This window comes from Paramisgurnus dabryanus, chromosome 8, assembly GCF_030506205.2.
Source record: "Paramisgurnus dabryanus chromosome 8, PD_genome_1.1, whole genome shotgun sequence".
Classification (NCBI taxonomy): Eukaryota; Metazoa; Chordata; class Actinopteri; order Cypriniformes; family Cobitidae; genus Paramisgurnus; species Paramisgurnus dabryanus.
In genome coordinates this window covers 8,314,687-8,337,892 of record NC_133344.1, presented here as the reverse complement: position 1 = coordinate 8,337,892, position 23,206 = coordinate 8,314,687, and the positions used below count along the sequence as shown (strand labels likewise).

The 23,206-nt window shown below is 36.4% G+C and overlaps 3 protein-coding genes across 8 annotated transcripts in view; 1 reads left to right on the top strand and 2 right to left on the bottom strand.

The window, feature by feature from the left end:
• Window positions 1–6,575, bottom strand: part of LOC135771793 (NACHT, LRR and PYD domains-containing protein 1 homolog) — a 42,497-nt gene extending 35,922 nt beyond the window's left edge. For all 4 annotated transcript variants that reach the window (XM_065282148.2, XM_065282151.2, XM_065282150.2 and 1 more), the window contains exon 1: window positions 6,257–6,575. The gene's annotated coding sequence lies outside the window, so the exon portion shown is untranslated. The remainder of the gene's footprint in view (window positions 1–6,256) is intronic.
• A 245-nt stretch (window positions 6,576–6,820) lies between these two features.
• Window positions 6,821–17,809, bottom strand: LOC135771800 (protein NLRC3-like). The gene is made up of 12 exons (XM_065282159.1): window positions 17,477–17,809; window positions 16,924–17,000; window positions 16,732–16,833; window positions 15,979–16,083; window positions 15,614–15,718; window positions 14,414–14,503; window positions 12,318–14,153; window positions 10,856–11,056; window positions 9,968–10,141; window positions 9,566–9,739; window positions 7,669–7,842; window positions 6,821–7,238 (listed from the first exon to the last, which is right to left on the bottom strand). The coding sequence occupies exons 2-12, from the start codon at window positions 16,980–16,982 to the stop codon at window positions 7,232–7,234; spliced, it is 3,027 nt and encodes a 1,008-aa protein (XP_065138231.1). The 5' UTR covers window positions 16,983–17,000; window positions 17,477–17,809; the 3' UTR covers window positions 6,821–7,231.
• A 1,982-nt stretch (window positions 17,810–19,791) lies between these two features.
• The window catches only part of slc8a2b (solute carrier family 8 member 2b), a 144,782-nt gene continuing 141,367 nt past the window's right edge, over window positions 19,792–23,206 (top strand). For 2 of the 3 annotated variants that reach the window (XM_065280474.1, XM_065280471.1), the window contains exon 1: window positions 19,792–19,944. The gene's annotated coding sequence lies outside the window, so the exon portion shown is untranslated. The remainder of the gene's footprint in view (window positions 19,945–23,206) is intronic. The other variant, XM_065280472.1, reaches the window with a different exon arrangement.

Genomic DNA, 23,206 nt, shown 5'->3' with positions numbered 1-23,206 from the left:
CATATTGGATGGTGTAAGTGTTATAAATAAACTTGATTTTGAAAGTATGCTACCGTTTTATTACAGTTTGTTGAACTTCGTTCATTTATTTTCGTCGCTTTATTTAAATAGCCTACCCTTTACGTTGTCAGTGATTACTGTGCTGTTAATTTCTGATACAGGAATGTTTATTTGTTAGAAAAATGTTAGGCTACCTTATTAAAAGTAATGCTCTTGTGTTTTGTTTCACTAATGCTGTTCTCGCAGGACGCGTGACAGGCACGCCGCTTCCGGCTTGCGCTGTTCTGTAGTATTTTTAAAGTTTATTAATTCTAAACGTGTCACATGTCCATATTGCATGAAAAAAAGGCACTACACTCCCTTGGGTCCGCAGCAACACATCCGCCACATAATAAAACTGTAGACAGCCAGACACACACGCATACACACACACACAGAGATTCCTGCCTTTATTAAAGAGAAAAATATGTTTAGCCCCTCCTTCCGAAGCTTCGAATATTCGATTTGATTTCTACTAGAGCTTCGAAGCTCAAAAAATGGTATTCGGAACAGCCCTACTGGCCTAACTTATTTTCTTAGGTGCACCAGAACAAAAGTTAGGTGCACCCAAATTTTTGACCACATCACATTTAATGGCACAGATTTACAAGCACCCAATCCTGTTTACCCGCACAAGGACACTGGCATCCTAAAGAGTTCTTTATTTACATTAATTCCAAGTTACTCTTAGTTTAAATGTACTTACGTAAAAAAAACTATATGGCATTAAAAAGCGTTAAGACTTAAGATTCAGTTTTTGACCTTTATTTTATTCAGAAAATCCTATAGTTACAGTAATGTCTTCATTTTTGTCAGGAGTTATGAATTTGTATTTAATTTTTAAGTATGACCCTCAGTCGCTGTCATTGAGAAAAATCATCCTGCATGGTTGTCATGAAAGCACTCAACAACTTAATGTTCATTATGGGGCTTTTTTATTCAAAGTGTGCATATTTGGAGAAATATTTATTCCATTTAAAACATTTACTTTAAATTTCTGCAGGGATGGGTCATATATTTAATACTTATTTATTCCATCCACGGCAATGGCTTCAGCCATTCACACTCTGTTTATCTGTTTTATTCATATGTGAAGCTTGAGGGCGCTCCTGATAGACAGTCTCATTATGACAACTTAATAAAGAAGATGTAGTGTCACGTGGAGTTTGCAGTTTTATTCCATAACAGGCAAATGAAGATGTTGTGATGTTTTAAAGCATGGAGACAATAAACAAGATTTAGATGATATATTGTTTATCTGTGTTCTTTAAGCTATGTCAGGTATTTTATAACAATACTGTATTTATAATGCTATGCTAATCGAGCATAATAGCGTAAAATTTTCATACTATTTCATCTCTAGTTCGTACTTTGTTTACTTTTGCACTTTAATGCTGCTTCTGCCACCTTATGACAACGGATTTACACTTTGAATTAGGTAGTCTGTCATCAATGACAGCTAATTGTAAATTTCCCTTCTTTTACCATAATTTTTTATATAGTCATAAATATCATTACTACAAAAATTCTTAAAATATCATGATATAATTTTGAGGCTGTATAGACGGTTTCAGCAATAATAACATAAACAAGCGGCTGTCGCGGTCCGCACGTAACTTCCGGTAAACTCCGCTAATAATACATAACAACAAAGTACTTTAAACGTAGTTTATTTATATAACAAGCAAAAAAACAACACATAGATTACCTAGGAAACCAAAACATGTGTTATTTTCGACGAGGCATTTGTTCAAGAGATCAGTTTAGCAACTAGTCAAAACGAAACCGGAAGTAAGGTTCGGATCCAGACGTGTATCACGTGCATCAGATGAAACCGTCTATTGCCCACCCCTATCAGCCACCATCTTTATGCTAAGCTAAGCTAACAGATGTTGTGGAGCGAGCCAGACTTCATGTTACAATAATAGCGGAAGGTAATCGATATGATATGGAAGAGGGTGATTTCACAAGCATGATGCTCTAATCCGCTGTTCATGGCACATTTATAAGCCACAATACAGCAAAGAACTGAGGCAGATGGAGGAACAGAAGCCCGATGAGGAGGCCAGAGCCTGGGCTTTGGCTGCGTAGAGGAGTCCGCGGAAGACGCCGCAACCCTCGGCCTCTGCTCCATAGAGAAGCCCGGACTGGCTCGAGCTTGGACGGACTAGTAGTGGCTGTACTCTCACTGTGTGCTTTTTGCATCAGATCAGGATATGGACGTCTCAATGGTCCCGGGCAAGAAGAGGTACTTTGCGTGTGTTTATTTCACAGATGTGTTTCGGCTTACGAGCACAAGCGCTGAGCCAGCGCATCTGTGGAGTATTGTGCAGTGGACGCGCTTGTGTTCTCAGGATGCGGCATTTTCTTCTTTGGGAATATAAATGTTTGGCCAAGCACTCTCAAAAATAAATCAGAAACTGAATGAAGCTTGCTCCTACCCAAGCTTCGTACCGTAAATGGACAGCGGCGTCCTTGATATATATTTTAGAATCCTAAACTGGAAGCGACAGCCAAAGCCTGCAGGGAAAAACGGACGTCTGACTATAAAGTGAGTGTTTCTATTTTCATTGTTATCCTAACGTGGCATTTATGTACACAATAGCATATCTGAGCGGTGTTCTGATTAATGGAAGTGGCTTGCAGAGCTGTGCATTGTGGGAGTTGTAGTTTTCCATACAAATGTGCCCTAAAGTCACGTTCTGTCTTTTCTCGGTAAAATAAGCACAAAATTCTAAATTTATGTTACATTTCGACTACAAATATGACCCACTTTCAATAAAGATTAATGATTCTATTGATTAAATTTCCCCTTTAAAAATGTAAATATGTAAAAAGGGAAGGCATAATAGTTTATATCTTTTTATTTGATATATTTATTAATAAAGCACAGCATTTGTCTGAGTATATAATATAGTATATACTGTATATTTTTTATATAATTTTTCTAAATGTAGTAATTGTGAAAATGTAGTCTGTGAGTGGCATGTTTTTTATGTAACCAGTGTCAATCATAGACTGTAAAAAAAGATAGACGTAGTGTCCGTGACGTCACCCATAGGTTTCTGAAGATCATTTTTGAAGCTTAAAGTGCCCATCTTATGACTGCTTTTCCACAAGTTAAATAGGTGTATGAGTTCCATAAAACATGTTTCAAAACTTGTTTGCTCGAAATAGCTTGTAGGAAAAGATTCATTACATATTTATGAGCTGCTGCTCCTTTGGCCACGCCCCACTGATAACGTCATGTGCGCATGCGCAATGGTATCGCGAGCAGTACAGACTGTATTATTTTTATATATTTTATATTATTATTAACGGTTTATGTATTGCCAACAGACAAATCAAGCAAAAAGTATCAAGCAATAATGACACATGATGTACTATTCTCAACAATACACTCGTTTTGCCCTGGACAACGCTAACATATTTCCGTTATAAAACATTTTTGAAAGCATTATTTTCGCAAATTACAGAAATGCAGGCCCGGCGGGGGAAGCATACTGCTTGTGGACAGCATGCTAATTGCTAGAAGCTAGCAGGAGGTCGGCCTTATCTTGGGAAAAGCCGGGTCGGTAATGCCCGGTCTTGGTTAGTTTGGCAAAACACTTTTAGTTTGACAAAACACCATTACTTAGTAAGGTCATGTAGAGTTGTAAAATTAAGCAGTTAAAAATTTCTTTTAACTTTTGAAAAGTATGGTAGCTGGTCACTGGCTTTGCAGGAGAAACCACGCTGCAAACTAACTAGCATAGCGGTTAGCCACATCGTCGTTCTCAATGGCAAATGCCTGCTAAAACACACACACACACACAAGTTCACTCCCTCGACCATGCAATTTATGAAGGTTGTTACTGATGTTTGTGCAGTTTTCTTGTACTTATTGAGTCTGTATGTTTTTATATATTTTTCTGTAAATATGTTTCTTTCTTGTTTTTTGTGTATTGACGAGCTCCGATAGAAAATCCAGTTTACAAAAGATAAATTTCCTTTATTTTATGCATTTCAATCGATCTAAATGTTGGCTACAATATGTTTTAAGAAGGCGTTAGTTTTTTTACTTCAATCTCGTCTTTCATGTAAAGAGTAACTAATGCTGCGTCCGAAACCGCCCACTTCATACTATATAGTACGCGAAAAGCAGTAAGCGAGGCGAGTAATATGTCCGAATACATAGTATTCGAAAAACAGTATGAGAAAAGCGGATGACCTACTACTTCCGGTTAGATTTTGCAGTGTGCATACAATGGACACTTTACTATCCCATGATGCCCCGGGAGAGGAGTTATCCAATGAAGAAGAAGAGGCATGCGGCTGTTTTCGCGCTGAAATGACATGACGTGATGACGACGTATGTCACGTGATGTAGCAGCAACATGGCGAATTTAGTACGTCCGAATCTCATTCATACTACCAGGATTCATACTATACAGTACCTACTGTTTTAACGGCAAGTAGGTACTTCATCTTATTCAGTACCTACTATACAGTATGCGGTTTTCGGACCCAGCCTAAATCCCTGGTCAGAGCCTGACTCCACACACTGGCAATATTTGTAAAATGCAAGAAAAGTGGGCAGATCCAAACGGAGATAGAGGGGACGAACTAAGCTCGTACCAAGTGTGTGGTGAGATCGTAACAAGGGTGTGGTGAGCTTGAACTGGCTTACGTCACAAGGTATTTTTTGGACCCAACATCCAATAGAAAAATTCAACTGCTATAGCCACTGTTCAACCTGAAGAGGGCAGCACCCAGACGTTTTTACACCGTATATTGTAGTATTGAAACACTTTATATCCAAATGTCAAAAAACTTACTAAAATCAATGAACAGCACTAATAAAGCCCCATTCTTACAGATCATTAACTATAAAAGTTGGTTTAGGGTTTAGTTACTCTTTAAGGATTATTTTTCCTTACTTATGCATTTCCATTTTAAATATTTAAATATTGTGATCAATCCCTTATGAACGAGCGTCAAGATAGCTCTCGATTCATTTCACGCATTCAGTTGCCTGAAACACCACACAGTCGAAAAGGACACAAAAAATAATTTGTGTTACAATTAAATTAACATATAGCAGCAGCATGCGCAAGTTATTCTCGCATCTGTTATTACATATAATGCCGCCTCCAGAGTTGTATAGTACTTAAGTATTTTTACTTTCTACATAAAAGTAAATTTTCAATTATTCATATTTTAGTAGTGTTTTTCTTTGGAAAACATACATTCCAAAACATATTATCATAATTTTTACTCCACTACATTTCATAATTTTAAGTTTTTGGTTTATATTTAATATTTAAGTACGTTAAACATCAAAAAAAATTCATACTTTTACTCAAGAAAGTATATTACAATTTTTATGTAATTAGGCATTAAATACATTTTAATATGCAATATATAATGAATACACAGTATAATTCTATGCTTTAGAATGTAGTGAACATTTTTTAGGAAAGAAAAGTTATTTTTTTCCCAAGACAAACACTCTGATAAAGCACAGATGCTTGGAAAATGTCACTAAAATACTTAAGTATTATACACCTCTGCTCTTGGAATTATCTACAGGATACCTTAAAGCTTACCACGTTACCGCCACTAAATGAGCTTAAGCTACTTTAAACAAATTACATGTTTTATCCTTTGTTAAATTGTTATTGTGATTTATGAGTGTGTTTTTATGTTTTGTTGTATATTGTATACTTTTACTATTTGTTGCTGCCTTTCTTGGCCAGGTAACTCTTGTAAAAGAGATTTTAATCTCAATGAGTTTTAGCCTGGTTAAATAAAAGAACTGAAACACAGTGGCATGAGCAACTGGACACCGGAAGTGCCACTCGACGAGCCAAACCGGAAGTGCCACTAAACGTAGTGGCAAGTGCCCCTGGCTTCTGTGCGTAAGATGCCATGCCACTTACTGTTAAAACACATTCTCAAAAAACAGCATACCAGCAAGACAAGCATGTGTTGTGTTTTGGTGCTGGTTTGCTGGTGAGCAACAGCATAGACCAGAACTAAACCAGCATGCAAACGATGCATGCTGTTTTTCAGCAGGGAGATGATAACGCCATAACATAATAACACAAATGAAGTTTTGAAGAATCACAGACAGCAAAAACAAGAAACAACGTTTTTTTTAAAGTAATTAAATAATTAATTCAATCTTTAAAGAAACCAAACCATGAATGAGGAAGAGAAAATCATCTCGTCTCACCTGAACTTTCAAAGTCATCACAATCTGACTGGACTCACATTCTCACCATCCTCCAACTTATACATCAATAACATCCACGAAAAAACAGCATACACGTTTCTATTAAATATTTGACTAAAAAAAAAACTGCAAAACTTTGCAAATAGCCCGGCTGTTAAAAATAGCGGATGGCGCGTTTATGCTGTGTCTGCACTTCATGCGGATATTGCCAACCCACCTAAAACACGGAAGTTAACGTCTGTAATGGCAAACAAGTTGGATATCTGACATCTGGGCAAATCGATCAACCGAAATTCGAGTTGTCTGCAACCAAGCGTACTTTCACTTTTCATGTTTGAGCTTTCATGTTTAAAATGTCCCCATCTGGAGTCCCCTCAGTGAATTGCAGCCATCCCACCACTGCTTATTATAGTTGACATCTCTGACCATTGAAAATCATTAATGTTACATTTCAAATGAAACAAACTTTGCTTAAAAGTTTTCTTTTGAAGTAACTGTTTATAATTGACAATAGAAAACAAATCACTCAAAACTAAAATAATATTTTTACATAAATTGTCTTGGTCATGACTCATGGTCCATTTATTTTCTTCTGTTGAGGGTGAAAAAACTTTTAACATGAATAGCTTAACATATATTAATATTATGTCTTATGTCTTACAAATATATAACATTGAACACATAAATATATTACACATGCTCTTGTAAATTATTATACAGATGTTAGTTGGTACTTACATCTCACAAACTCCCTACAGTTCCCTCATTAACATATAGTTTGGAAAACAGGTACATTAAAATATTAAAAAACTTTTACTGTTATTACAGTTGGAATATTTGATCACAATAAGAACATCAGAAATAATGCAAAGTCACATTGAATGATTAGAGTATCTTGACGTTTCTGCCCATTATGCTGACTGACGTCTCTGTTCCTCATTTTCTCCATTAGCAGAAGATCAGACAGACTGATGTCTAAAAGCTGTTAAAACACACAAACTGTTCTCAAATCTGTTCATAAGATTAATATCAGAACAACATTAAGCACAAAGAAATAGTTTATATGAACAAAATGAAATACAGTTTAACATAAAGAAATCTACAGACCCTACTGAAAAACATCTTAAAGCTTGCTTTAGCTGGTTTCAGGTAGCTTTAGCTGGTTTTGGCTGGTCTCCCAGACTGGCAAAGCTGGTGGGACCAGCTTAAAAAGTAACCAAAACACAACAAGACCAGCTTGCTATACCAGATGAAACCAGGCTGATAGACCACTAAAACCAGCTCACCAGCTTTTGCAGTTTTATTTACAGTAGGGAAAGCTTATCAGTTAATGTTCTTCAAACTTCACACAAATTAACTTGATCTAACTTGATGTATGGCATGTAAAGGGTAATTATTTGACTATTACTCACTGTATTGTCTTCAGATTATAAAGTGGATCATCCTTCAGATCAGAGATCAGCTTCATTCTTGAATCTCCGAATTTATTTCGAGACAGATACAGATGTGTCAGGTGTGTGTCAGGGTTTGATAGAGCTGAGATCAGAGCATCACAACCTTCATTTCTGATATTGCAACCACACAACCTGTAAATAACAATAACACTCTTCAATACGATGTGTGTCCACTCAATGTCCTCATGTCTGTGGTATGTTTAAAGGTTTCATAAAGCTTTGACTTTGTGTTCTGAAGATATTTGCCAACTGAGTGAAATTTTTTATAAAGTAAAGTACTGTCCTCAAATTGGACTCAGTGTGCAAGTTTCTATACATGATGAATTTGTAGAATGACGAATATAGAAAAAAGCATACAACAATTACAGACTTTAGTGTGCAAGTATCATAAGAATGATGTGAATTATCAAAGCAGATAAGTTGATCCTGAGCCGGTTATGGACAACATGTGATGAAAAGTAAAAATAAATTAAAATCAGTGCAGAGATTAAATCATTAAAATATTGAAATTATGATTCAAACACTCATTTAGTCTTATTATAAACTGTCTTGTTGAAAATCACATCATGGGCCCTATTTTAACGATCTGAAACGCAAGTGCGATGCGCAATGCGCAAGTGACTTTGTGGGTGGGTCTTGGGCGCTGTTGCTATTTTCCCGGCGTGAGAAATAACTCTTGAGCCGGGCGCAAATTAATAAGGGGTTGGTCTGAAATAGGTTCATTATTCATAGGTGTGGTTTGGGCGTAACGTCAAATAAACCAATCAGAACGCTATCCAACATTCCCTTTAAACGCAAGGGCGCAAGTTCAGTGGCAGGTTGCTTTTATTATGACGGATTTACCAGGCGCACGCCAGGAGCGGTTTACAGCCAAGGAGACCCAGGTTCTTGTAAGAGCAGTCAAAGACAGAAAAGTTGTTTTGTATGGGGATAGGAGAAACCTGCCCAAATCAGCGTTGGTTAAACAGGCGTGAGAGGAAATAGCCACAGTCTCATCAGCTGGCAGCATCGTTGCGCCAAGCGCTACAATGATGTCAGGAGACGGGGAATCCCAAGCTTGCCAGCATAAATCGGGCACGCCGTGTAACGGGAGGTGGATCTGCCTCTACACAGACGCCAGCACAGAGGACATCGCTGCGTCCACCTTCACCGCTGAAAGGGTTTGGGGGCTTTGAAATCGGACCCAAGAAACGCAACCAAGGTCCAACCCCAAAGTACTCTTACAAATCAAGTTCATATACATTAAGGTTTCTTATGAAAACATTCTAATTATTATTGACATAAAATAAACGTAATACAGCCACACAACAAACTTATGAAAATATTTTAATCGTTATTTGCATGAGAATTTTTTAACGCAGCCACACAATAAATAAAAACTATCACCACAATGCTCACCACTATGATTCCCCTTATCTCGTGTATTAATATTTTTTAGTGTAACAATTTATGATTTTCAAAAATAACTGTTGCATCTGTGTAGATTAGATGCAAAGTGTATGCGCGTTGTGCACGCTATACATTATGGTCAAGCATGCGCCCTTAAAATAGCATAATAAACAACGCGCAACGCGCCACTGACTTTAAACTTTTTTTTCTGGTCAGTGGCGCAATTGTTTTTTGAAACTGCAAAATAGCATCAGGGATGGTTTGCGCCAGAACACGCCTCTTTTTTTGCGCTGAACCGCCCAGGGAGCGCAAGTTCATTCCCTAGTTTGCCGACGTGCGTCTGTGGAGGGAAAAAACCCGCTGTGTGCCGGTGCAAAATACGAATGATACATGCGTCACTGACAAAGTCAATTGCGCTGGGTGCAAGATAGGGCCCCATGTGTGACTATCAGAGAGATGATCTTACTTAAGTATCTCCAGTTTACAATCAGGATTTTTCAGTACATCAGAGATCTCCTCCACTCCTAAATCTCCAATTTTATTATCAGACAGATTCAGTTCTCTCAGGTGTGATGGGTTTGATGTCAGATCTGAAGTCAGAGCAACACAACCTTCAGCTGTGATATTACAACTCCAAAACCTGTAGAGAACAATGGCACACACTTTACTCACAACACACTTCAATGATTTCACTTGTAACATCCAAAATTTCCTTACTAGCGCATTTCAATCATTTTATGTGAAAGCTGTTGGTAACAGTTAGTTAATTTTTTACAACAGTACAGCTAATTTTTATCTCATTTTCAGTTTAATCATTAACAGAATCTTTACAACTGCTCATGTGTGACTATCAGAGAGATGATCTCACTCCAGTTTCTGTAGTTTACAGTCAGGATTTTTCAGTACATCAGAGATCAGCTTCATTCCTGAATCTCCAAGTTTATTTTCAGACAGATTCAGTTCTCTCAGGTGTGATGGATTTGATCTCAGAGCTGAAGTCAGAGCAACACAACCTTTATCTGTGATCTTACAACAAATCATCCTGTGGAGAACAGATTAACACAGTTTACTCTTTAGCAAGTTAGCCTACCAATAATTGCATCAAACACTAATGTTAAATTTAAAGTGAATTAAACATTATTAAAAAACACATGCCTAAGCAACACATAAATATTTTTCACTGCCCAATTCTGCAAAGCAGATACCAAACTACATATATATGTATTATTGGTGACCAGTGGCGGCCGGTGACTTCTTTTTCGAGGACGCACAATGCAAAGCTCTTCACACATGTATTTAGCCCATCATGTGTGTGGTTTGTCATTTCAAAAATGTGTTTGGCGCGTCATGTGAATGCTTCAAAGGGATAAAAAGTGACACACGCGTTTGCCAGATACTCGCTTAATCTCATTTCTAATCAGAGTTTTATGTTCATTTAGTGTATTGCGAGTATTTTGTGAACGTGGCACATATTTTGACATAATAATAGTGAAATGACCTCTTGTAAGAAATAGAAACACTGCTAAAGTTTGCACAGCCTACACATGCTGATTGCTCTTTTAAAATTGGTTGACTACACGGTTCATAGTTTACTTCTTTAAAGAGGGAGAAAGAGCTTTGAAGAGCAGGTTTAAATTTTCCTTATAGAACTCTTGACCGTGTCGACATGACTGTTAAAGCTAGAATGGGTCAATGAACCATGAACGGGGTCTTTATAGTAGAACCAACCTATTCTTCAAAGTAAAAATGATCTTACTTTAGTTTCTCCAGTTTACAGTCAGGATTCTCCAGTACAGCAGAGATCAGTTTCACTCCTGAATCTCCAACATTATTTTTCACTCCTGAATCTCCAAGAATAATCCCAGTCAGATTCAGTTCTCTCAGGCGTGAAGGGTTTGATCTCAGAGCTGAAGCCAAAATAGCACAACCTTCAGCTGTGATATTACAAGAACTCAACCTGTAGAGAAAGAAAAATGTCACATGGGACAAGAAAATGGTCACATTTCAACATGTCAACATGATATTTTTCATCTAGTGTCGTTGTTTCAATGCTTGAAGAATTCTTATGGGGGCGTACACACCAAACACGAATTCCACGATTTGCATGAGTAGATTACAGTTTTTTTCAATTGCTAAACAACAGTGAGCACAACTGCAGCGACATGTGCAAAACTCTAACTACAGTCTGCACTACCAAAAGTCACATGAGCACAACTTTTAACACATGGCTCAAAACAGCTCATTGCAGCCAAACACTAAACATAACCCTCACTGAGATAACACACACTGTCACTCACAACACACTGAGAGGAAAAACACTAACAGCAAACACCAATACACAAAATACAAACTTTTTATCTTTACAGTTTCAACAATTTCAGTGATGTCACACAAAGTAATGTTTTCTTCAAATAATGATTTATTTATTGATTTATCACATGATTTATAATTTTTTTTTCAGAACATCATAATTCTTTAAGGTAAATGAAAATTAGCAGTTTGCTTCAGTAGTCCGCAGTAATTTACGGAATTACAGTAATGAGAAAATAAAGGTAGAAACTAAAAGTACATGAAAGGTAATATTTTATATATATAAAATATATATATGAAATTGCAATCAGCAGTGTTTCAAAAAGGCACAATGCTGAAATCAATTCTGTTTTGAATGTGTGGTTGACAGTTTTGACAGCAGTGTGTTAGCATTTGAACAAAGTGCTGTAAATCCACAGTGTTGTGCAGGTTGTGGTTAAAGTCATGGGATAAGTGTGTAAAGTTTTGAAAACTGTGTTCAAGTAATGAAAAACGAACTAGAGTTTGGTCCACATGAACTGCTGCTGTGCAGACTGTAGTTAGAGTTTTGCATATGTGACTCCAGTTGTGCCCACTGTCGTTTAGCAATCGAAAAAAACTGTAATGCAAAGTCAATGCAAAGACGCGAATAGACATGAATTAGGCATTGCAAACCCATCTCCACAAGTTAAAAATATATAACTTAAGCGAAAAATTTGCATGACATGAAGTTAAATCCTGCCAGTAATCTAGAGCAAGAAACGCAAGGCCTCGCATTTGGTGTGAACGCAGCATTAGTGTGTGAATAAATGAAGCTCTCTTCAAACACACTGAACACTAAACTCTGTATGACATCTGCAGTACTGAAGATTTGTGAGGTTTTTCTTCATTAATAATGTTTTAAGAGTAAAATGACTGTTCACACTTACTGAACTGATCTGGATTCACAAATCACAGGAGACAACTTCTTAAGAACTTTAAGTGGTTCAGCTTTGTTTTCTTTAACAAATTTATTCAGATTAAACTCATCCAGATCTGATGTTAATAACACAAAAACTATAGCTGACCACTGAGATGAAGAAAGTTTGACTCCATTTAATGTTCCAGATTTCAGATAATGTTGGATTTCCTCCACTAGTGAATGATCACCCAGTTCATACAAACAATGAAACAGATTGATGGATTTCTCTGGTGAAGGATTCTCCCTGATCTTCTGTTTGATGTATTTGATTGTTTTCTGACTTCTATGAGAGCTGTGATCTGTCTTTGTCATCAGACCTCGTATAAGATTCTGATTCGACTCCACTGACAAACCCAGAAGAAAACGAAGAAAATGGTCAAAACGTCCATTTGTACTCTGTAAAGCCTCATGTATAGCTCTCTGGTACACATAAGGTATTAAAACCTTATCTACAGCTCTGTGATACAGGTCAGGTTTTGCAATCTTCTCTCCATGAGTTGTTTTAATTTTATTAAACACATTTTTGTTGTTTACAAAGGAGATGTGAGCATAAAGAGCTGCTAGATATTCTTGAATGCTCAGATGAACGAAGCTGTAAACTTTCCTGTGATAGAAACCAAACTCCTTTCTGAACATCTGAGTACACAATCCTGAGTACACTGATGCTTCTGCTACATCAATGCCACACTCTCTCAGGTCTTCATCATAGAAGATCACATTGCCTTTCACAAGCTGCTCAAAAGCCAGTTTCCCAAGTTTGAAGATCATGTCTTCATCTTTCTTCTCATAGTCCTTCTGATGTTTGATGTTTGTCTGAATGATCAGGAAGTGTGTGTACATTTGTGTGAGAGTCTTGGGGATCTCTCTTCTCTCTGCTTCACTCAATATTCTCTCTAGAACAGTGACTGAAATCCAGCAGAACACTGGGATGTGACACATGATGTAGAGACTCCTGGATGACTTCAGGTGTGAGATGATTTGATCAGACAGACTCTCATCACTGATTCTCTTCCTGAAGTATTCCTCCTTCTGTGGATCACTGAAGCCTCGTACCTCTGTGACTCGATCAACACACTCAGAGGGGATGAGATCAGCTGCTGCTGGTCTGGAGGTGATCCAGATGAGAGCAGAGGGAAACAGATTCCCCTTGATGAGGTTTGTCAGCATCACGTCCACTGAGGTTGATTCATTTACATCACACAACCTCACACTGCTGTGAAAATCCAGAGACAGACGACACTCATCCAAACCATCAAAGATGAACAACACTTTATATTCATCACTGAAGATTTCCATTTCTTTTGTCTCTGGGAAGAAAAGATGAAGAAGATCTAAAAGACTGAGTGTTTTGTCCTTCATCAAATTGATCTCTCTGAAAGGAAGTGGAAATATGAGGTGGACGTCCTGATTCTCTTTCTCTTCAGCCCAGTCCAGAATGAACTTCTGTACAGAGACTGTTTTTCCAATGCCAGCGATTCCCTTTGTCAGCACACTTCTGATGTGTTTGTGTTGTTCAGGTAAAGGTTTAAAGATGTCATTACATTTGATTGGTGTCTCCTCTGTTGTTGTTCTTCTGGATTTTTTCTCAATCTGTCTCACCTCATGTTCATTACTGATCTCTCCACTTTCACTCTCTGTAATGTAGAGCTCTGTGTAGATCTCATTCAGAAGTGTTGGGTTTCTCTTATTTGATGTTACCTCATACAAACACTCAAACTTCTCTCTCAGATTTAATTTGAAGATCTCCTCCTTATTTGGCTTCTGAGTCTTTATGTATTCACAAACAGCCTCTGTTTGGTTAGATCTAGAAATATTCGTAAAAAATAAAGATCAATAATTTATTTATTTTCTAAAAAACTATTCCAAGATGGTTACTCTGTTTTCACGGTATATCTAGCTTACAGATCTATAAAAAACCAGTACTGTTAATAAAAGATCAGCTTTTCTGTAGCTCAACTGATACACACAAATACAGTATACAGTTTTTCTATAGACCTCATTATTTGTAATGAGATCAGCTTAATTTCTGTTCAGCAAGAATTATAACATAAACCATAACTTTACCTGTGAGCATCATTTAAATCTATAAACTCATCTATAGGCTGATCTCTCTTCATGAACACAGAGTCTGATGGATGATGCTGGACTGGACCTCTGAAAAACAGAGATGTGAAAATGATCATGAATCCACATATGAATTGATAAGCTCATGATCTGCATGGTATTTTTCTGGTATTGAAAGATTTTATAAGTACAACATTTTGTATGCTGAAGTTTGATAGAAGATTTGTATGCTAATTGATTTGTATAGTAATTTCACATGTGGTAAATTTTTTTGACATTTTCAAACCTTACTAATGTAGTAAAAGAAAGAAACTAAAGCATACATTTTTCTACAGGGCACAAATACTCGTTCACTAGTTGATTGTTTTAATCTAGAAACAATACAGTACAGATCACATTCACTTTTCACTTGCTATTAAATTTTTTATTGAGAGAAAACTGTGAGATGGAAAGTTCCTCAAGAGACATGGGCTTCAAGGCCAGATTATACGGGCAGCAAGATTATGATTATGATAAATCATATACTGTATATACAGTATATGCAGCAAAACCTCTCTATAGCCAATGAGGCGCCAAAGCACAGCAACCCCTAACAGCCCCCGCCACGCCTGCAACCGTATTATAAAAAATTTAAGATGTAAAATAACTATTTGGTGTCCCCAGAGTGCAAATGCAAAGTTTTATCTCAAAATTATACCCCATAGATTATTTATTTATATTTTGCAGTAAATGGCAGTGCCGTGGTTGAATAGTGCAGATTAAGAGGCGGTATTATTGTACTTGCTACCTACCTCACAAAACAGCTAAATCTGATCAACCTAATTTCTTGCATGCTTGCAGAGAATGGTTTACCAAAACTAATTTACTGTGTTGTTCTGTTTCATGTTTTTTAGTCTGATAGAAGCACTGGGGACCCAATTATAGCACTTAAACATAAAAGTGAACAAGTCTTTTATCAAAGTCAAAAAAGTCATATTTTCACCAAATGATTTTGATGAATTTGAAGGGTTAGATATGGTCATTAAAAACTAAAATACTTGGAAAATATTTTCCTAATATTAAATACAGTAAATGGATGTCAGCGAACTACAAAAAATGTAATAAGTAAAAATTCAGATGATCATTTACATTATAATGTTGGGATCATTGATCATCTTACAGTATAGCCAGGAAGAATTATTACACAATCTCAGACTTTACCTGTGAGCATTCTTGAACTCTGGGACATGATCCATAGACCAGTCACTCTTCATAGACACAAAACTGGGCTCTGTTGGGTCTGATGTCTGATGTTCGACTGGACTTCTGAAGAACAGAGACATTAAAATTGCCATATTATGAGAACTCACATTTTTCTTGCTACACTATATGAGCTGAAAACTGTGAAATACTCTGAACATTTTTATTTCTGAAAATGTATACCCAGCTCCAATGGATGTCAGTAAATAAAAAAAAATTAATGAATAAATGTATACACAATTCAGATATGATCATTTACATTATAATGTTGGGATCATTGATCATCTTATAGTCAGGAAAAATTATTTCACAATTTTAGACTTTACCTGTGAGTATTCTTGAACTCTGGGACATGATCCATAGACCAGTCACTCTTCATAGACACACAGCTGGGCTCCGTTGGGTCTGATGTCTGATGCTCGACTGGACTTCTGAAAAACAGAAACATTACAATTTCAATATCATGAGAAATTACATTTTTCTTGCTACAGTAAATGAGCTAAAAACCTTGAAATAGTCATCTTTAGATCTGAAAGGTCAGACTCAGTTTAAAAGCATTTATTAAAGCAACACTATTATACTCCAGAAACTTTATAACGGCACACATTCGAATGAAGGATCTGCATGTATACACATCAGTGATGCTTTTTGTGAGATCAGAGGTTTGAACCTTCCTGTAACAATGAGATAACATGGAGAAAGCTGAACAGAATTAATATTATTTTTTGTTAAAAAGGTTTGCCTGAGATTATTAACTACTGTATTAGCATATTTATTTATCTGAAATAATAAACAAAATCTGAACTTTTTTCTGAACACATTTAAATTTGTTTCCTAAGGGCACAGCAGAAATTTGAAGGGTGAGTGGGTGAACAATGGTGATGTAAGACTAAATTACAGAGTCACATTTTGGCAGACAAATATTTCCTAATATTATACATTACAATGAATCTTAGCAAAATAACAAAAAATGTAAGAAAATGTAAGCCTACAATATTAAATTCAGATATGATTCATAATATTGGGATCATTAATCAGCTAAGCTTCTGTCCGGAAAGATTTATTACAGAAGACTTTACCTGTTATCATCCTTGAACTCTACTATATGATCCATAGACCATTTACTCTTCATGGAGACACAGCTGGGCTCCATTGGGTCTGATGTCTGATGATTTACTGGACTAGATTTTCAGAAAATAAATCATTTCGAAATATTTTATTTAGCCACAACAATGATATTCACATGATGTTTTTATATAATTTTGTGTTACTTGATCTGTTGATTGTTGGAGTAAGAACCTCCATCCACCTGACCTTCATCAACACTCATCCTTTACTTTCATTACAACTAAAGTGAAAACAAAATATCACCATCACAATCTCTCACAATCAAAAACAGGTTTTTCTGGATTAGTAACATGATTTACTTGGACTACTGAGGGACAAAAACAACACCACAATCAATATACGAAAACCTTAATTTTAAAAATAATTAATCTGTGTTTAATAAGAGGAACAACTTGAATTATTCATCAAAATATACAAAGTAAACTCTTATCTGCTGTAAAGAGTAATATTTACAAACTTTAGTATCCTTTAAAATACCAAATCAGCTCATATTGATTTTTATATGAAGAACATAAGATGATGAGACAAAGTAGAAGTGACTCTCAAGATGTATTTATTTAGATTTTAGAGAAATGTAACAATGCAGAGAAATGTATTCCATCACTCAAATCCCTTAAACATTAAATCAGTTCATCAGTTCATAAACAAAACCCCCGAAAACAACAAACAAACAATCCAGTATTAAATCATACTTACAGTTTACTCTCTGTATTAATGTGTTGTGTTTTTAACCTTCATGGAAGATCACAAAACACTTTCAGTTTAACTAAACTTATGCATTGTCTAAAGTATGTCTCACCCATCAGGTTTCTGGATTAGTCACGTGATTTTCTCTGATAAACTCACATCAGTTAACCCTGGGAGTGTCGTGTTACTGGTTCAGAAGAACATTTAGATGTGTGTTTTATTAAATTAATTTACAGAATTTACAGATGACCAAGGTAGGCATAGTCAAAATAACACAACAATACATTGAATACAATACATAAACATTACACAAATATATTAAAAGGTTCACATATTACATACGTTTTAGTTGCTTTCTTATTACTTGAGAAACACATTGTCTATATATACTTTTTAATTTATTTTAATTTATTTATTCCAGAACCATAAACAAAGGTTTACCTCTAAAATATATGCATTTATAAATATAAATATAACATTTTGCATAAATTAAAATAAAGTTTATACTTCTTTTATTTATATGGCTTCTTTTATTTATTAATCATTCACTTTTTTAATCAATTATTTAGCTAGGTGGTTTACCTTTACGATATATGCATTTATGAATATAAATATAACATTTTGAATAAATTAAAATAAAGTTAAAATATTCTTTCCTCTTATTGGAGGGGACCTTTGTAAAACCAAACACAACATTTTCTAAATATAAAGAAATGGTGGGGTCAATAAGTTCATTTATAAATCTATTTACATAACTATTTATTCACATTATTCACAGAAATAGCACGAGAAGACTTCCAGGGTTGTGCAGTACAACGCCCCCTAGAGGGAAATATTGCAGGTTGTTTTGACTGAGTTTGAAATTCAGATTTAGAAGTTTAAATAAATACATAGAAAATGCACACAGTTATGATAAGTTATGTCTTTCTTTTATTTTAGTTCATATAATAACATCTCCATGCATCTTTCACTAATTAAATGTTTCATTAAATGTCAAACTAACTTTATCTCGGTCTCTCAGAGAACCCTCAACACAATCTGACTAGATTCACATCGCAAAAATCCTCCAGCTTTTACATAAACTAGATACATATTAAAAGAATATATAGAATTTTACATCAAAGCATATAATTATGTATTATGAAAATAATATTAATAAAGATTTTGAATACATTGTTAAGTTACTAATATTGCTGACAAAATTTTATGTATATAAGCAAAAATGTGTACATGTTTAAACTAAAGTATAATTGATTTATCATATAACAATGATTGGTACAGATTGGTTGTATGACAAAATGTTTTCTATATTTTTTGGCAGATTTTTATTCCGGTAGATGCTATTTACACTAAGTAAAAAACAAATATTTTCTAATTATACTTTAATAAATAAAATAATAAAATTTGCTATAATTGTAAATAGTAATTAAATTTTCAACTCAGTATTTTTATGATCCAATAATTTACATACAGTGCAAATAATTACATTTATTAAAATTATAAAATGATTGCTGCATTATTGAGAGAATAAAAACTCTCCCTTACACCGCCCCCTAACCCCACCCCAAAAATGCTTTAACTTTAGTAATAAACTTTAGCGCTCCAACAGCCTTTGGTGGGCGGAGCTAGTGTAAATGACGTTTGCCAACAAGGGACAGAAGGCTGCAGCCTCCGGAGGTCACATATGTGGGCTGCATACATCATCAAAACTGTCTTATTTCAAAATATTAACAATCATAAAGTTTACTATCATTCTTAGTTAGTTGTAATTGTTGTAAAATGCTTAGAACTTGCAAATGTAATGCTCAGTTAACTTAAATAAACCAGGTTTGATGACGTATGCAGCCTGCATACGCGACCTTCGGAGGCTGCAGCCTTCGGATTATGATTTTTCGGCAGTTAAAGTAGCTGTTCCGCATTACAGCAGAGGGCAATGTTGACCGTACAAATAAAGGTTTGAGTTTTTTTGTAACGCTTTAAACATTAAAAAAAATAGGAAACATCACAACATTTTTATTTTCATTCCAATATGTTGAGACAAAAATAGTACACGTTTCTCCTTAATAATATTTGTAAAAACTTGTATAATATTAATAATACATTTAAAGTAGGGTAAATATTAGTAAAGTCAGCATTTCGTAAAGAAAAAGTCTACGACTTTATTATTTGCTTTATGTCTGCCATACGCCACATGAAACCTACAGTAGCCTATGCGCGCACTCGCGCACCGCCCTCCCCACCCAGGACGCGCCAGCCTGGATGAGAGTGAGCGCGCGAGAGTGAATTACAACAGTCAAGCCGCAGCGAGAGCGTGAGAGAGAGAGAGAGAAAGAGAGAGAGAGCGATAGAGAGAGAGAGAGAGAGATAGAGAGAGAGAAGCAGGACAACCAGGACGGTTTTCAATTAATTGCAGAGCAGCAACATGCGCTCACAGCCACGCCTGCCCTGAAGAACACAACATCACACTAGGATACAAGGTAAGACAATCTCAATTATTTTCTATTTTTGCCGCGAATCTGTTCATGCACATCAACGCCTGTGGATTAGAAGTTAAAGAGAAACTCTAAACAAACAAAATATGAAGTCTTTACTGTTATTACCTTAACTTGTTTCTCTTGAGAATATATAAGCACCTGCTTCATTCAGTTGATGCTTTCGTGAAATATTGCAATTAGGTTTATTAAATCAGTGGCGGCGTTTCACGAAAACCTAGGGTATGGCAAAAATTCTTCGTACAAGGCGGCCATTCAAATAACGAATCTATGAAACCACATTATACCCATATGTTTACATACTCCACCAACCTGTATAAAATCATACTATGGCCCTGTCCCAAATGGCACACTCCGGACTTGTGGTCCTCCTCAGAGTCCACACTTTGATGACATCACGTAGTCCAGACTTTAGGGACCCTTGATGCGAGTCCACGTGGGTGCACCGGAGTCGTATTTTGGGACAGACTCTAGCATCACACCGGAAAATAGGTAGAGAAGTTGCCCGTCAGTGTGAACTCCTCCCTTCCGTCGTCTGATTGGTTCGATTGCCCTTTCGCAAGGACTTCTGGGTTGGCAAAGTGCGCGAAGCCTGCTGCAGTGCGGGCTTCGCTGAAGACCGCATCAAGGGGGCAAAGGAGGCGCTGATGAGCACACTTCAAAGCGTAAAAATGACAGATGGGACACCCTACGGACTCGTAGACTAAGCGAGAACGCGCAATTTAAGGCCACGAGACCGAAAGTCCACATGAAGTGCGCCATTTGGGACAGGGCCTATGATTGCACGGATGTACACTTACTGACAACAATACGGAAGCAATACAAATGAAAAACAAAAACAGAAATCATGGTTGTTTAAAATTCTTTTCAAATGTTGTCATTCTTAACTAAGTGGAACTCCAGCAACAGATAAAACTAAATCAAGATAATATCAAAACATACTGTAACATCTCTTCACAAATCTTGTCATGACAGCCGCCAATAAACACTTATAAAATCCAATAAATACTTTTAATGATGTGATAGAGCACACGTAGTTAACCCAGCCAGCTAACCAACTAAGACTAAAACACTAAATAAAACTCTTGGTAAAACAGGGCTAAATGCAAAAATAAGTCTTACCTTTTGTCGTCGTGCAGTTTTTATTCCACAAGTCGCCATATTCAAAAACGCGCGCAAATAATTAATACAATTCACTTCGACTGCGCTACAATTTCCCAGTGTAAGAGTCTATTTATCCACAGAGAACAAATCGAATTGAAATTGCATTGAAATTGAATTGAACAAATCATTTTACTTCTTGAATAATGTATGCAATATGCATTGCGCGAGTTAATGTTAAAACAAAAAAAGGAGTTTACTTGCGAAAATAAAGATTATAACAACAGCGGTCATCATGAAACCTCCTGCACAATTCAATCTGCGCTGCAAGAACGACAGGGTGATGACATCAAAGTACCGCGAGGGTGAGGCGAGAAATAATAGGAAGAGTTTGCTTTCAAACCGCTCTCGCGGCACGTTGATGTCATCCACATGTCGGTTCCTGTATTAAAGCATGAAGTCGAGCACACGTGTAAATTATCCATATTAGTGATGTACCAATGTTCAGATATGTTCTACTTAAAATATGTAACATTATTTTTAATGAGCTTCATTATAGCCTGTTGATTTCTGGTGTTTTGTCTGAATGATAGGGTATGGCAACTGCCATACCCTGCCATACGCAAACGCCGCCCCTGGCTATATTGTGTATTTTATAGCCGTTTATGTTTGCATAACACATGCATATATGACTGCTGCAGAACTCTTATAGTCTTTTCTGCACCATTTGTTGTTTCTTTCTTTCAGTTCAAGCATCGGTCCACTCTCCTCATTTATTTTTCGTGATCTGTCGTAAAAAAAAATCCATCCTAATATCCCCTTTTTGTCGTGTTTTAGTTAGTTGTAAACCACTGTCCCGGTTACATAAACGATGTTATTGCAGTACCTATTGCAAAATGGTATGCTTATGGGTGACTTTAACCCCATCATTGTTTTAAATGTTGCTGATGATGATATTAATAATCAAGTGCGCTCAGTAGGGTAGAAGTTAAAGGGGTTTTAACGGATGTAAGCCACTCGTGGCGTGTTTCTCGGGACGTGACGGGGATGCACCACACAGGCGGGGTTTCCTCTGCTGTTTTGCAGATGGAGGTTCCCTTCTCCCCTCCCATTTTACACGAGACATGTGGGTACGTACAAAATGTAATAGGTCTACTGCATAGTGTGTGGCTTAGTGTTTGAAAGGTGCTTTATTTTGAATACAATTTATTTGTCTTACTACCTGACAGAAATTAAATACATTTCATCAAAATGTGCACGTGGTTCTGGAGCAGCGTCAGGTGGAGGCGTGTCTTTGAAGAGTTAAAAACCGTAATTGATAACAAAACGAAATTAAATTCCCATTTAAAGGCATAGTTCACCCAAAAATGAAAATTCTGTCACAATTTACTCACTCTCATCTCTTGTTGTTACAAACCTGTTTAAATTCATCTGATGAACACGAAGGAAGATATTTTAAAGAATGTTTGTAGCCAAGCAGATCTGGGGCACCATCAGGGTGACCATACGTGCCATCCTTCCCAGACGCGTCCTGGCCAGGATTGCGGTGCGTCTTCTGGAAGTCATATTTGTTGACCGCATACGCCATTCAGTTAAAAACATAAGACATACAATCGTAGTTTCATTCTTGCTTTTCTGTAATAATAATAATCCTATATGTATGTCGACAAATACGACTTTGGGAGAACGCACACGAAATCCTGTCCAGGATGCGTCCGGGAAGAATGGCACGTATGGTCACCCTCGGCACAATTGATTTCCATATTAGGAAGAATAATATGGAAGTGAATGGGGCTCACAAACAGTTTGGTTACAAACATTCCTTAAAATATCTTCATTCGTGTTCATCAGAACAAAGAAATTTGTGTGTGGTTCCTTTTTTCAAAATGTGTGTTCTGCGTAGGGGTGTGCCGGTTTCAGAATTGGTGATGACGGTTATGACGTGAGTCAAATGTGACGGTTCATAACATAACCGTCTGTGGGGGGCGTTTTGCTCGTTTAAATGTTTGTGGATTGACGCGAAAGTGTCATTTTACCATAAAATCATGAATGTGATGCCAAGTGTGTTTTAAACAGTAATGACTTTAAGCAATTTAACAGAAAGCAATGAAATATTTAAAAACACACTGTTGACAGAAGACTGCGC